The 14,414-nt window shown below is 51.1% G+C and overlaps 4 protein-coding genes across 4 annotated transcripts; 1 reads left to right on the top strand and 3 right to left on the bottom strand.

Moving 5' to 3' along the window:
• Nucleotides 1-418: 418 nt before the first annotated feature.
• Nucleotides 419-1,870, bottom strand: T310_0989 (Uncharacterized protein; the record flags this gene model as incomplete). The annotated part of the gene is made up of 3 exons (XM_013476166.1): nt 419-599; nt 762-1,651; nt 1,703-1,870. The coding sequence occupies 3 exons, from the start codon at nt 1,868-1,870 to the stop codon at nt 419-421; spliced, it is 1,239 nt and encodes a 412-aa protein (XP_013331620.1).
• A 343-nt stretch (nt 1,871-2,213) lies between these two features.
• Nucleotides 2,214-3,209, top strand: T310_0988 (uncharacterized protein; the record flags this gene model as incomplete). The annotated part of the gene is made up of 2 exons (XM_013476165.1): nt 2,214-2,342; nt 2,622-3,209. The coding sequence occupies 2 exons, from the start codon at nt 2,214-2,216 to the stop codon at nt 3,207-3,209; spliced, it is 717 nt and encodes a 238-aa protein (XP_013331619.1).
• A 1,876-nt stretch (nt 3,210-5,085) lies between these two features.
• Nucleotides 5,086-6,144, bottom strand: T310_0987 (Transformer-SR ribonucleoprotein; the record flags this gene model as incomplete). Its single annotated transcript, XM_013476164.1, has 4 exons — nt 5,086-5,477; nt 5,530-5,876; nt 5,954-6,053; nt 6,111-6,144. The coding sequence occupies 4 exons, from the start codon at nt 6,142-6,144 to the stop codon at nt 5,086-5,088; spliced, it is 873 nt and encodes a 290-aa protein (XP_013331618.1).
• Nucleotides 6,145-6,937: 793 nt separating this feature from the next.
• On the bottom strand, nt 6,938-10,447 carry T310_0986 (PHD finger domain protein; the record flags this gene model as incomplete). Its single annotated transcript, XM_013476163.1, has 2 exons — nt 6,938-7,994; nt 8,055-10,447. The coding sequence occupies 2 exons, from the start codon at nt 10,445-10,447 to the stop codon at nt 6,938-6,940; spliced, it is 3,450 nt and encodes a 1,149-aa protein (XP_013331617.1).
• Nucleotides 10,448-14,414: the final 3,967 nt, after the last annotated feature.

Genomic DNA, 14,414 nt, shown 5'->3' with positions numbered 1-14,414 from the left:
CAAGCAAGAGACAGCTAGATCCTATATTGCTACCGGGGGGATTTTAACTGCTGAAGAAGGCCAGCAGCTTGCTCAGTAAGCTGCAGAATTGCAGGCAGAGGTAGCTGACCAAGCTGATATGCAGCCTAGAAGACGTGCACCACCGCGGTGCAGCAACTGCAATATTCAAGGTCATACTAGGGTCAGCTGCCCTAGTAAATAGGCAATTATTTTACATGTAAATAGCTTCAATTTAGGGGTGGTGTGGTGAGATAATTAGATATCTAATAATAATGGCGTTGGTGGGTGTTTCGCTCGGTGATCTGTTTCGCTCGGTGATTGATTACGTTATACAGACATTCATGAATTATATTTCTTCTTCCAATCAGTAACAGAAGAGTATGTTGACAAGGGAATGAGGTGGCCCCGAAGTTTTCAGTCAAGAACTAGTGATGATTAAAATCCCAAATAGGCTGGCATTGTCATCACTTTGTATCCCAAAAATCGCACCAGACATGTCCCTGGTACCCAATTCAGCTCTCACAAGATCAGCTGTTCTGCGTGAAAAATGCGAAGGCTGACAGGCTGAGGTCTTGGCCGTCTGCCAATGATACCACTTCCTATAAGTTATAACCATATAGAAGGATGGGAGCTGGACAACACTGCAGACGAGCGCTAGGATATTGCCTTTCCAAATAGATGAAAAAGCAGTATGTATTAATATACAGTACAGTATTTATCTTCTATATACAGTGAATTCAAGAGCCAAAAACACCACATACACTGCTATCATTGCGATCCCAGCCACACGGCCCAGACCTAGGAAGACGACCAAGCAGAGCATTGCAGATGACAGCCAGGTAATAGCCAGTTCAAACAGTACAAGACTGTCGGTGTGATTCTCCGGTATTCCAGAAAGAGAAATAATGCCAACACACAGCGTGAGGAGGAAGATGTTGCTTCCTGCCGTGCTGGCTAGCACAATCCCACTGTGCCCACGAGAGCCGCCCAGAACTGCGACCAGTTTTTCCGGCAAGGTGGTGGCAAAGGACACCACTGTAAGACCGATGACTGTCCCCGAGAGATGAAGAGCGTCGGCGATTGCAGCTGCGCTGTGAGATAGAATATAGCCGGAAATCGAGAGCGATAGCAGTCCGATGACGAGTTGACAGATATGATAGATGAGGAAGCGAGGAGCGCGTTTCTCGCGGTCAACAGCAGTCGGAAGAGTGGTCCCTCTGTCTGTCAGAAGGGGAGAAGTCTCTGATGCGGCGAGTGGTCCTTGTTCAGAATCGCCGGCTCCTCTTGATGGTCCCTCTTCATCACTACTGGAGTCGTCATCGCTGTCGGAATCCGACACCTCTGGAGGCGTAGCGACTCCTCTATAGATGGCATAAGCTATTGAGACTATATAGAGCACGAAGACAGCCACTAGCACGCCACCGACTAGTCTGTTCAGTAGCCCGAAGTATGCAAGGCCAACGAAAGCCGTAGTGACGAGAAAGAGCAAAGCAGTATAGAACTTTGCGCTCTGGTCATAATCAATACGGCCAGAGTGAAACAGGAGGCCTAGGGAGAAAGCACCGAGGATGTTGGAGATGGTCGATCCTATCACATTGCCCAGAGCAAGGGGAGCTCGGTGCTGAAGCACGGCAGCAATTACCACCGCGAGCTGCCACGCGGTCAGGAGACGTCAAGGTTCAATTGGAGATCATCGACATACCTCTTCATATTCCGCACCAGCTGTCAACAATGCAATTAGTGTTTGGGAGATGCCTAAACACCGGCCCACGATGACTGTATGATCAATGAATTTGTCGGCACCGTAATCAAGCACAAATACTCCAGCGACAAAGGTCGCGGCATTGAAACACAGGGTATCCCAGTCCATGATGAAAAGAGATTCCAATTGTTCTGCGACACTGCAGAACCAGCTTTTACGTCAAATCGAACCTCTCACAGAGGGCGTGGGATTGGGGTGGTGATATATCACTAATAGTAACTGGTAATTTTACTAGGGTATCTTACCGTAAAGGACCTAAGGCAGATGACTAGATTGTTACATAAGCATATACCATACAGTAAGGCTGAACTCCCACCCAGGCAGCTGGGATTGCACATGAGCCCCCATCATTAATTAAGAATCCCATTATGGGAGATTAGACTCAATCATCCTCATCTCAGAAAAGTGGACAAGCTTTGATTTGCCTCGACAAGTTCTGCCTTTCAAGAATATGTCCGCGCATCCAATCGCCTGCGACGATCCCCACTCGCGCCGCGGCGGTGGAGATGGAGAGCTCCCGCAAGAAGCTCCGCAGGCCAGCAGCTCTCAGGCTCGCCAAGTCGTCATCGCCGATATTACTGTACGCAAGAAGCATTCCATTCATACCCCTCCTTCTCTGTTCAATGCATAGTTGTTGCGCTGATATCAATCCATCCGTTAATTAAAAAGCACCTATCGTTTGTCCGTTATCTTCTAGACATACTGAACAGTCGAATTCTATTTATTTTCTTGCCACCCTTTCTTTCTGCTCAATCATATCCATTCGCGTTAGCTTAAGGCCTTTTTTTCTTTAATAAATAAAGTACTTGCTTCTAACGTGAAGCGTTTGCAAAACTCCACTAATTAATTGCAACAGCAGCAACAGCAGCAACAGCCACCATCCGCTTCGCCTCGACTTGCAGATTCGCGCTACAACTCGAACCCCTCCGCGTCAGGACCGCCACCTCCGCAAGAACCCTCCTCATCCTCTGTCCTCGCGACCTCCTCTTCCTCTTCTTCCTACGTGATGAGCTCAAGCACGACTCCGGGCGGCAACAACTCTGACGACAAGCACCAACAACACAACAACAATGGCACGACTCCCAGCGGGACAACGGATTCTGCAACAAACACAACCGTGATGGGCAGCGCGACGAATCCGCCTCCATCCTCGTCGCAGTCGCATTTTCAATCGCAGGTCCGAGCAGGAGGCGCTCCGGCGCGAGTCTACATGAACGAGAAGATCGTGCCTTATCTCCTAGAAGGCATGAAGGCTGTGACGAGAGACCAGTATGTGGAATCCCATCCCATCTCCCACGACAGTTTTTTAGTCGCAAGTTCTAACTCGTATATTACATACAGACCTCCCAACCCCCTCCGCGTCCTGGGCGAATTCCTCATCCAGAAGAGCAACGAGGTCGAAAGTGGCGCGACCAGTACCAGCACCAGCACCAAAGTGTCCGATTAATATTGGAGTAGATACCTGGTGTGTGTCTGTTGTATCACTACGAAGGAAAAGGAAAGGGAAGGGAAAAACGCATGCATACAAAGAAGAAGATAAATGCCTAATAACGATGCTAATGATGATGTTATTTATTGGGAGGGGAAAAAAATAATACATCACGGGTTTTCGGTCTCTATTTCTGTTCATTAATCGGCTTACTCGCTCAAGAAGAAATTCTTGAAGAAGAGAAGCCCTGTCTGTTTGTATTATATTGATTGAAAGCAGTTAGATCGTTGTGTTTACAGCTACAACTAGATAATATGCTCCTAGGTAACAAACAAGGCTGTACTGTAGAGAAGGACGAAGCCCTGTCTCGAAGGTTTGTTTTATTTATGTCTAGTGTCTACTGTCTACTGACTTCATCGATTGCCATCGTTGAAAGGAGATGGTGTTTGGAAGAAATATGCATATTTTTATTATTTATTTTTATTTCTTTCTCTTCTATTCTTCTTCTTCTTCTCCTTCTTCTTTTTTTGTCTTTTCTTTTCTTTTTTTTTATTTCTTTTCTATTTTTTTTTCTGTTTCTTTTTCTTCTCTTTCGGACAGACATATGAACAGGAACTGGTGGAACACTTACAGATGCTTTGCATAGTTCAAATGATGCGAAAGAAGAGAGTTGTCTGCATCCGCATTTGCTTGCCTGCTCTGACAATAGTCGTGGTGGCGTTGGTCTTTGAGAAAGAAACGAGATTTTCGGTCATCTGCCAACACTTGCGGATGGATATGCGCAGGGCACAACTGTGTCGAAGAACATTCGTGAATAGCCATATTGCCGGTGTAGAGAGATGGATTGATTGATTGAGTTGCGCAGGACGGGCGAGCAGTCAATCAAAGAGCTCACTCGCATATAAACATTCTTGAGCTGCTTTGTCAGTCTATTTTAGGATCAAGGACTTACCGTGCTGGAACTCAACCCGCGCATTCAGAATGTAGCATATACAAACCGTCCGTCCGGATTATTAAATCGAGTACAACAAAGAATCAAAGCTCCGGACGGATAGGTAGTAATTTGCAAGTGCGAGCAATTACAAGATTCCGCGGATTCGTCACAAGATCATCATCTATGGCTCATGCACGGTAAAGATATCGGCGGTACTACAAGCGAATCAAGCGGAATAGACCGAACTCCATGGCGCAGGGCGATGGCGTATCAGTTCTCTGAAGTATTAAGTTTTTTGTTTGAAGGGGAAAACGGATTTTGTGTGTCTCTGCTGAGCCGAAACTGATCGAGTCGTTACGTGAAGCTGGATAGACGAGAATACGGCGAAATAGCTGACTAGTGACTAGGATCACTTCCGGAAGGTTGCAACGTAACAGTGCTGACCATATGATGACCACCGGAGATATTACAACGCAGTAAAAGTAAAAAGTTGCCTTTTTTTTTTCCGCCGCCAAATATGCCGCAACCTTGAGCGAAGAAGCAAAAAAGAAAAAAGAAACACCATCCGCGGATCGAAAAGCGACGACAGAGATTGTGTACAGTTGGCCCATGTCGATCGTGAGACTGGCGGTCTTTCCGATTCTGCCGAAAAAAACACATGTAGACGTGGCATAGCCGATTTTCCTTTTTTTTTGTCCCCGCGCTCGCAAAGGAAGAACAGAAACAAAGAAACAAAGAGAAGAAAGCGGAAGAAACATAGCACGTGCTGCCGTAACCCGTTGCGCTCTGAACCAGCACGGAAATCTCAAGAACATACCGAGAAATACAAGAGAGGAATCGAAATGGAGGACGAGGAAAAGGGAATGGATGACCAGTTGCGAAGAAATTCCCACCGGTCTAGACTCCGAACTACTGGCGAACTGGCATAGTTGACAGTAATTCGAGATCCAAGGATCTCACCTACCTTCCGCCGTATCTCTCATCACCGCGGCCCTCGTAGGAGCGAGAAGCATACGCATCGCGGGAATCGCGAGCCTGGTCGTAACTCGGAGGGTTTGCATCACGGTCGTAATAGCTGCGGCGATCGTCTCGCTCGTCACGACGGTCATCTCCACGGCCGTACCGATCCTCACGACCCGAATAGCGGTCGACGCCACGGTAGCTATAGTCATCGCGGTAGTCGCGACGGCTATAATAGTCACGGCCATAGTCGCGACCATAGCCCCGTCCGTAGTCACTCCGGCGATCGTAAGAATCGTAGCGGCCATAGCGATAATCATCGTAGCGACGGGAACCGCCGTAGCCACGTCGGTCATCATAGCGATCATGGCCACGCGGGGGTCCACGGTAGCCTAGTATCATCCGCGTCAGAATTTCGTCGCCGGGGACAGCAAGGATGCTCACCACGTTTTGGAGGACCGAAATATTTGCCTGGAGTAGGGGTTCGGGGACGGCTGCGACGAGCCTTTTCGATGCTCAGCGTGCGTCCCTCGATGACCTCGCCCTGCAGACCCTCCTTGGCGGCATCAGCCTGCTCGGGAGTCGTCATCTTCACGAACCCAAATCCGCGAGACTCCTTAGTGTGCGGGTCGACCATGATCGAGCAGCTCTCCACGTCGCCATATTTCTCGAACAAACGCGAAAGGTCCGCCTCAGTCAGGCGAGGATGGATGCCGGTCACGAACAGGTTCGATCCAGTGTTGACGGCTCCATCATCGTCGTCCTTGGGGCGGCTGTCACTGGGTGGAGCTCTGAACCATGCTACTAGTTAGCTCGCTAGCTCTTCACATGAGGGGTCATCTCGCCTGGGCAAAAAGGGCATCATTACCTGTCGTCAGCACGGCCGTTCGGTGAGAGGCTGCGGGTGCGTTCTGCGCGCGAATCTCCACGGGGAGACGCACTGCGGTCGCGTTCATAACGGCGGTCGTCTATCAAGGACACGAGGCTTAGCCAACACAGCTGTTACCAACATGAGTAAGACCTACCGTCATAGCGCCCATTCTCGTTTTCGTACTCCATGGTGGGCGTGCTGGGCTGGAGTTGGCCTGAGCGATGGAGCGTGAGAGTCGAGGCGGAGAGAGAGAGAAAGATTATTATTTGAAAGCGTGTTAGGCAGATGAACAAGAACGGGGGCCTGTGGCACCAAACAAGGGTGAAGGGGTGGTTTGGTGGCCCTAACGCGGTGAAGAATGGAGCCGACTCTGCGAACCAAGCCCAAACTAATCAGACAAGACGACAGGGCTTTCTGCTGGGGGAAAGCAGGTGGAGGAGGGAGACAGGAGTGAAAGAGAGCTTACGCAGGTAAGACAGGGCCACAGGCAGGCTTTTTTGTCCAGGTCAGGGCTGGAGGTTTGGCTGCAGACTGCAGGCGCCGCCTCACTGGGGCGATCCTGACCGGAGCGGCTCTGCTGGCTCAGTGATTGATGCAAGGTGGCGCCAAGACCGGTCCTTCACCAGCTGCTGCCCGGGCCATTGGCTCAACGCGATCGCTTCGACAGCGTCCCACGGCAGGCCACAGGCTCCGACCAGATCTCAGATCCTCTGACCTGCGCAATACGGGCAGTTCTGCATGCGATCTAAGAGGAAAAAAAGTGGATATTCGGCACTACAAGATAACAGACAGTCTACAGATCATCATTATCATTGGTATCTCGATCCATGATACGCCTAGTAAACAGACACTGCGATGGCAAACGTGGTTACACTCGACGCCTGTTCCAACACCCTGTTCCCGAAAAAGCATCTCCAACCTGGCTAGAAAGGGGTCTTATGGTGGTCTCTAATGTCTGTAACGGCGGGGGCAAAAAGGGAATTACTTGAACCCTCGCCAGCGTCTGCGTGTCCGGTGCGCTTTCTCGGCCTGAGGCTCATTTGCTGCGCTATCAGCAACCGCAGATGTTGTCTCGTTCTGCGGATTCTCCAACCCTTCCTCCATCTCTTGGTCCACCAAGCCCTTGAGCTCATCTTCATCGAGCTCACTGAGCTCCTCGCTCATGCCCCTCATCACATCGCGACCCGTCCATCGTTCCTCGTGGATGGTGGTCCCAATAGGATCGAAAGGTTGCATATACCATTGGATGCCACCCTGCGCGAGTGGCAGATTCTGGTCGTCCTGGTAGCTCAATGGAGGGGTCAGCGGGGCCGGCGCAGCTTCCTTCGGTTGGCCAGGAGGATCCGAACTGACACTGTGGTTGTCCTTCTTGGTGGCAGTGGAGTTCGATTCCTCAGGCACAGGTTTGGTATTTGCATCGTCAGAAGTCGACGACTCGGCAGCGGCAGCTACAGGTTTAATATCGCTGTTAGGCTTCGCAACAGGGATTTCTCCCGCTTCGCCCGCGTCAGGCATCTCTGTATCGTCGGTCTTCTCGACGGCGGGCTGGGCCACAAGTTCATCCTTTGGCTCCGATTTGGCGATTTCCGCATTCTGAGCTCCACTGTCCTCATCTGCACCAGTAGGAGATCCATCTTGATCACCAACTTCCTGGTCGGCTGCGCCTTCGGCCATCGAAGCCCTCCGCGACAGAACCCCGCTCTCCAGGATAAGATCCAGCTCTTTGAGTTCCTTTTCGAATGGCCTGCCGTTGAGCTCGCTCTCTTTCCGAATGGCATCTTCAAGCGCGGGCTGAATTGCCTTGATGATCCGTTTAGCGAGTTTCCTCTTTTCTCGCTGCTCCAGACTGAGCTCGGGGGCCCGGCCACTGATCTGCATCTGCAACTCAGCCGTATCGCCAGCTGGCTGCACCCCAATTTCCGTTGTGAAGATATGAGCCAAGTCGGCCGAGAAAGTTGATACAGACGTGTAATATCGGCGTTCCAATCTTTGTCGCACAAACTGGAGACGCGGCCGGAACACTCCTTTCGGATCAAGACTAATCGCCCTAGTCAGTTGGGGGTCTCAACAACAGACGGAACCAGAACAGAAGACTTACGCCTGGACTTTTTCGAAAATGGGCCAGAGCAAGGGGGGAATAGGAAAATAGACAGTATCCACGATGGTTCGAAGTAATTCCGCATCTTTCAATTTTTCCCTCTCACGTTTCTTGACCTCGTCGCAGAGAATGCGGACCTTGTCGACGTCGTAGGTGAGTCGCTCGGCAAAGTCGATCCGTCGCTGGAGTCGTGAACGGCCAATCGGTCCCATAGCAGCGAAATTCCTCCTCGTCATTTCCATTGAAGAGAATGTCTCCAACTGTAACTGGAGCCGTTTCAGCAAGGCAGCCCCTCTGCGAGCCTCTCGCTTCAGGGTCCAATATTTACAAGCATCTTCAGCATACTGTTTCCTCTGGCGGACGGTGAATCGCTGAAGGGAGGCGATAACCGAATTCAGTATGCTTTGTGGGATCACGGGCGCTCCTGACGGCAATTTCCAGACCGTCTTCGGCGCTGTCGTCCGCTTCCGCTTGTTATTACCGCCAGCGTTGAAAGTCAGGTGAAGGTTGGGTCCCTGCTGGCTATGTTCATCGCCCGCTTCTGCGCCATCCTGCGGATCTGGCCCCAACGACAGTGCAGCGGCCTGACTGTCCCCCCATCGCTTCCCTTGCATCGTATTCTTGTAATATTCGACAGCTTCTGCGTAAGCTTCATCGGTGCCGTGCTCCTTCCGCCAGTCTGGAGGGACATGTTTGTGGCAGAACGCTTTCAATAAATGGGAATCCATGATGGCAGGACTTCCATGGCCGGTTTTCATCTTCAGGTATAACTGGGACCTTCTTGCACACGTGACATGAAATGCAACAAAGCAGTTTTTGTTGCTGCATTGGATAGAGGCGCCCATTCGCTGCTTGCAGATGTAACACTGAAGCTTCCATCGACTCTTGGGCACCTTTTCCACATCGGTTACAGGCTCCATCAGAGACTGATTACCAATGCCAACTTCTGGAATCCAAATCGCACAGAGAAGATGGGACCACTTCGAGGTATTTGTCTGTTTGAAGGCCCCTTCCGTGTTCGGGCAGAAGATGCAATTTGGCGATCCCCTTCCGATAAGCTGGCACTTTCGACATAACCACTGTCCTTCAGGGATATACGGTACCCCATAGCACTCTTGATGCACCGCGAGATCACACCCGTCACAGAAAACGATTGCATTGGAGTTTTCACAGTCTCCGTCGTCGCAGACTGCACATTTGCTATCTTGCTCCTCCCCCGAGCCGATTGCCTCACCATTCACCGCAGCTGCGGAACTAGAACGAGGCCGTTGCGTCTGGGGAGGTCTTGGGTTGGGTTTCGGGATGCGCTTTTCGAGCGCATACCACTCTTTCTCGATCTTGGTCATGGTGATCTCGAAGACAGCCGGCTTGATTGGCTCCAGCTGGTCCTCTCTTCTCTTCGCGTTGTAGTCTTCTAGCCATTTTTCGTCCTGCTCATCCATATCGTATTCGACTCGACCCACCCCCGCACCACCAATGGCGGCATTCGTATCGCCGTCGGCTGGTGGGGGGCTCATATCGAGATCCTCCTCTGCCGCACCTTCTGACATGCGAATCAGTCGGCGGTCGTGCCGAATGAAGATGTCACTTTCTTGATAGCCCACACTAGCCATGGTGCGATCCACATAGTTCTGTTGGCCAACACCTTTTTGCTCGTAACGGACAAAAGGGTCACGTGGATAGAAATTCGGCTTCGGTAAAGTGAGCCTCTCACGGGGGTTAGGTCCAGGAGGAGGGACGACTTTCGGCTCGTTGGGAGTGCCAATACCGTTCAGCATGGAATCAGGGCGGCGCGGAGGACGACCAGGTCGACGTTTCGGAGGCGTCTGAGGGACCTCATTGCCATTTGGAGTGGCAGGGACGGCAGTGTCTCCGTCGCGATTCTCATTAGCCCCATTGCATGACTCACCATTCGGTTGCTTGGCGGTTCCGTCCACTTCCTCTGCACTGAAGACGGCGAATTTCGCCTCGATATCCAAGTCGGGATGAAATTCCTCCCACCCCCGCTCTTCGCGGGGCTTATACCCGTCACCTTGTTGTAGCGCGAGAGCAGCAGCTGTGGCAGAGCTATAACGCCCACGACTCTGTGTCCGGTCCCTTCTTGGACGAGTTGAAGGAGGTGTTATCGGAGGAGGCTGGGTGGCGTTGATTGTGGTTTCGCGTCGTGGACGGGGTGCAGAGTAGCTCTGGCCTCCTGGACTCGATTCCGCAGTAGGTCCCTGTTGTTTCTTTTCCACCTCGACATATCTGCCACCTCCTCCAGGGCCTCCCGGAACGTACTTTCGCCTCTTAGCCGGAGGTTCCTCCGTTGAATCTGGGTCGCTGCTTCGCGAGCTCCTCAGTGATGCCATAGAACGAGTGGTGGAAGTCCGTCTCGTCGATAAGGGAGCCATCTCTGCGTATGCTGATCCGAAAATGCGCCGTGCAGTCCTTCCTGACTGCCTCGGCGTCTTAAGAATGTTCTGTCAACCTTAACAGGGGTATATCGATCACGTGGAGAGGGTGGCTAGAAGGCGATGAACAGCAAAGCAAAGATGAAAATGAGTAGAAACAGACATGACTCGATGCTGCCAAACGAGCGAAGAATAGTGAGACGCAACTGACAGTAGAGAGCAGCCGATTCGCATCAAGCCCCTGCTGAACGCGAGACGAGGCGACGTCCGCATCGCCGGCTGAGTCTCGCTCTCGGGGTGAATTGCGCTAGCCTGTCTGGGTATGGCGCGGGGCGGGCAACTCACCGGGGCCGCCAAGCTGAGATTGCCGCTGGAGCTCCGAAGGCACGCGCCGAGCTCCACGGGGCATCTGAGGTCTCTTTCACCTGCCAGCTCGTGTGCCTGAGAGGAACACGCTTCCAGTATGAGCGGACCTGGCGACGACCGGTGAGTTTTGCCATTTTTATTTGCACATTTGCCTCTTTTCGCTGTGTTTCAAGTGCCACTTGCTCCGGAACTTTGGTCGTTCTCTATGCTTGGGTACTAACGGCAACATTCCATAAGCAGATGGCGCGGCGGCCGGCCATACGAGCAGAATCGGCAGCCGGCGCAGAGGAATCCTGCTTTGGGCAGAACGATGGGTTCTCAGGGAGGATCTCGTGGCGGCCACAGCTCGAATCCATCCAATGCTTGGGGAGGTCCTCGTGAGCAGCAGGTCCCGGCTGGTCCGCCACAGGAGCAGCACGTTCCTGTGAGAGGCTTCAATGCGACGGAGTCTAAGAATGCTCTCAAGAGAGGTATGGTTTGTTTGTTTTGTTCCGTTTGATTTAGGTTATCAGTCTATTGACTTGGAGGCTTGACACTCAGATCCATCAGGTACGTTCGCTGCCCACCCAACCTAAGCTTGTCCTTATTGATGTAATTACTGGTAAACTGATAAAAAAAATGCTATTAGAGCCCAAGCCGGCGATATACAAACCGACTACCAAAGAGCCGACTAATTCTCGGGCTAGCGGGCCTTGGGCGTCCAAGCGTATGCCAACCCTTACCCTTCCAGTGATCGCGGACAGTTGTTTGACAGGTTTGCAGCGAATACGATGGCGAATGGGAAGGATTTCTTCCTCGAGCTCCGAAAGCAGGTGTCAGCCTTGCAGCAGGGTGGAAGCATACCGGGTGGCTGAATCTAGCGGATAACGGGATACCGACTATGAGGACGGGAGTACGGAGTATCGGTGGCGACTGCTTTGCGGGGTTTATGACTTGATCTGGGGTCTAGCAGGCTAGAGCCGAGAGATAGTCAATGATGATTTACGGAGAACACTTCAAAGTTTGTGGGGACAAGGCTGACTGGGGGACGTGCGTAACGATAGTCCAGTGAGATCCGGCGTTTTGATTGTTGGCGCCAACACTAGATATCATGGTACCCAATACTCACGACTTTGAAATGGTATTCCCACGTCAAATCCGCTGCTCTTCGTCCATATGATCATTGTAAAAGAACTCATCAACATTTATTCCGTAGGATAAACTACCTATTTTTTATTTGCCCTGAGTTGCGTGTATCATGTTCCTGAATCACAGTAACTAATTCAACCCCAAATACTGTGCTAGAGTTAGTTTACTTGCAAAGAAACTTAAAGTTAAGACGGTTAGAATTAATTCTCCGATACGTGCACACCTGGGCGGCCTGATCCCGGATAGTGTTGATTATTATTCCTGGTGGAGAAGGAACCTTATCTCAGGTATTACTAGGTAGGCAGGAAGGTCCTTAAAGTTATATTGTATTAGGTCTTCTCCACCAACCACTTATCAATTACCTAGGTAGGTACCGAAAGACGATCTGCGACTGGGATAAAGTTCACGAAGGACCTGTGATTTTTTCGTCCCTTTTCCTCTGTCCGTGCTGTTCCTCACTGGGGTATAAACACCCTTCTCTAACATACTTAGGTAATCAATCTACAGATAACAAATTCAAGATACCTAATACTGTATTCGGCATGTGCAATACGAACCGAAGAGTCCAGTCTACACTTTTTTTCCCTCCCATCCTAATCTGAGACATGGCCATACAGTATGGTGAAGACATATTCTAAAAATAATGCACCAATTGCGGTCTATTTATATAGGCGTTCAGTTTGCTTCGCCTGATCAATGCCCTGATTCGAGCAGGCCACCGTCATCTATGGATGTATTGTAGATATTTTTGTGATGTGACCGCTGGCTGATATACTCCATGCGCATGTCTCAGTTTGGCCACCTGAAGGACAAAAAAAATGTATGTATGTACTAAGTATGTACACGCCGTGAGGACGGATGGACTACGCCTCAGGCGGAATCTCGGTCAAGAGTTCGGTTCTGTACAGAAGCAGAGTAAGCAAGAGAGCATGGAGATATTTTTAGGTCCACATGGCGCGGCTAAGGAACTAGCGTCCGTATGGAGCCGGGGGGATCCATCCGGTTGGGTGGCACAGGCATCCAGCTGGTCCTGCGATTGAAACTCGGGACGGAACTTGGCTGACCACCGACTCATGATTTTTTTTTTTAAAAAAACGATTGCCATATTATTACATTGGCTCTGCGAATCATCTCTCGTGATTAAGCGCCATGGATGCAGGGAAGTCAATCCTACCATCGTTTTAACTACAGCACATACAAGAGGCGGCCACGCGGCCAGACCTAGGTTATTTTTTTCCTCTCTGGGAAGACGTCGCCCCACCTGCACGATGACAGGTATAGTAGTAGTATATCTACCGGTGCTGCAAACGTGATAATGCCGGGGCTGGACCTGCAGAAAATGTAGATGCAGTAAGTGAAGCAGCCCTTCCTGTTGTTGCCTGCTATTGATTGTAATTAGTCATTTGCTCAGTTGATGTCTGTAGATGGGGTCTGTCTGTGCTTACGTCCCCGGTAGATTTATCCGCAAATACTTCGCAAAATCCGGGGCAGACGGTTCGTCCGGCAGTATGGCCGCTATCATTCGTCAATCGGATTAGGGTTTCTTTGGCAGCCACACACGTAGGCGGCCTATATATAGAGTACAAAGAAACGGGTTTCTTTCTTTTTTCCTGCTTAGGAAAACACACTAAACTCTACCGACATGAATCTCTGGATTCTGACACGTCAACGGGAAGCATGTCTTGGAGACCTTCCGGCGACCTCGCCTACAGAGCGGTCTAATAACTGACAGACGTAGTCTTAGAGTATTTTGAATACGGCGCTAAGAGGCCTGCGCCTCTCCGGCCCACCACAGACGCCAAATTCAGCGCGGAACCTGGAGGTCATCCTCTGGCCTCAGGAAATTAGTAATCGACAATGGAAACACATGCTTTTCACGGGCTATGGAAAGAGAGGGGGGGAAAAAAACGCCAAAATATTTGCATGTCGACCAGGGGCCAGGGCTGAATGTGTGTCAGCATCGGCTGCAGCATCGTCGTCGACACTGAGTACTCCGTAGAAGTTGACTAAAGCATTTCTCCGTCGGTGAGATAGCATGATCTACTATCTACCGGCGAATGTAGCTGTGTGGCTGCGCAATGTAGTCTTCCTCGATTGAGGGACACTTAATCCGTTCGCTCAGGCACCAAAACCCCAAGGTCAGGCCGGCATTGCACGGAGATGGATTTGGTGCTTCGGGAGATGTGCGGATAAGCTGCGCATGGACGCGAATAATAATAGAAACGGCTAACTTTAGCTCGCTGTACCTGCCGACCCCACGGACCCCTCGATCGTCTTTCGTCAACCCTTGATCGACGATGCGTGTGGCCCCCCAAGCCCTCTCAGCGCCTCAGCTTGTGGATCTGTGGCTGTCGCGGCCTATGAGGCCTGCACCGACGGCCAGCCCCCTCCAACGTTCGCGCGGCTCTCCTGGAGATTCGCGCGCCAGCAATTGGCCCAAGTGGCATTTTAGTTCCAGCTTTGCTTCCCGTTT

The sequence above is a fragment of the Rasamsonia emersonii genome (genome assembly GCF_000968595.1).
Source record: "Rasamsonia emersonii CBS 393.64 chromosome Unknown ctg1118621759969, whole genome shotgun sequence".
Classification (NCBI taxonomy): domain Eukaryota; kingdom Fungi; phylum Ascomycota; class Eurotiomycetes; order Eurotiales; family Trichocomaceae; genus Rasamsonia; species Rasamsonia emersonii.
This window is presented reverse-complemented; position numbering and strand designations above follow the sequence as displayed.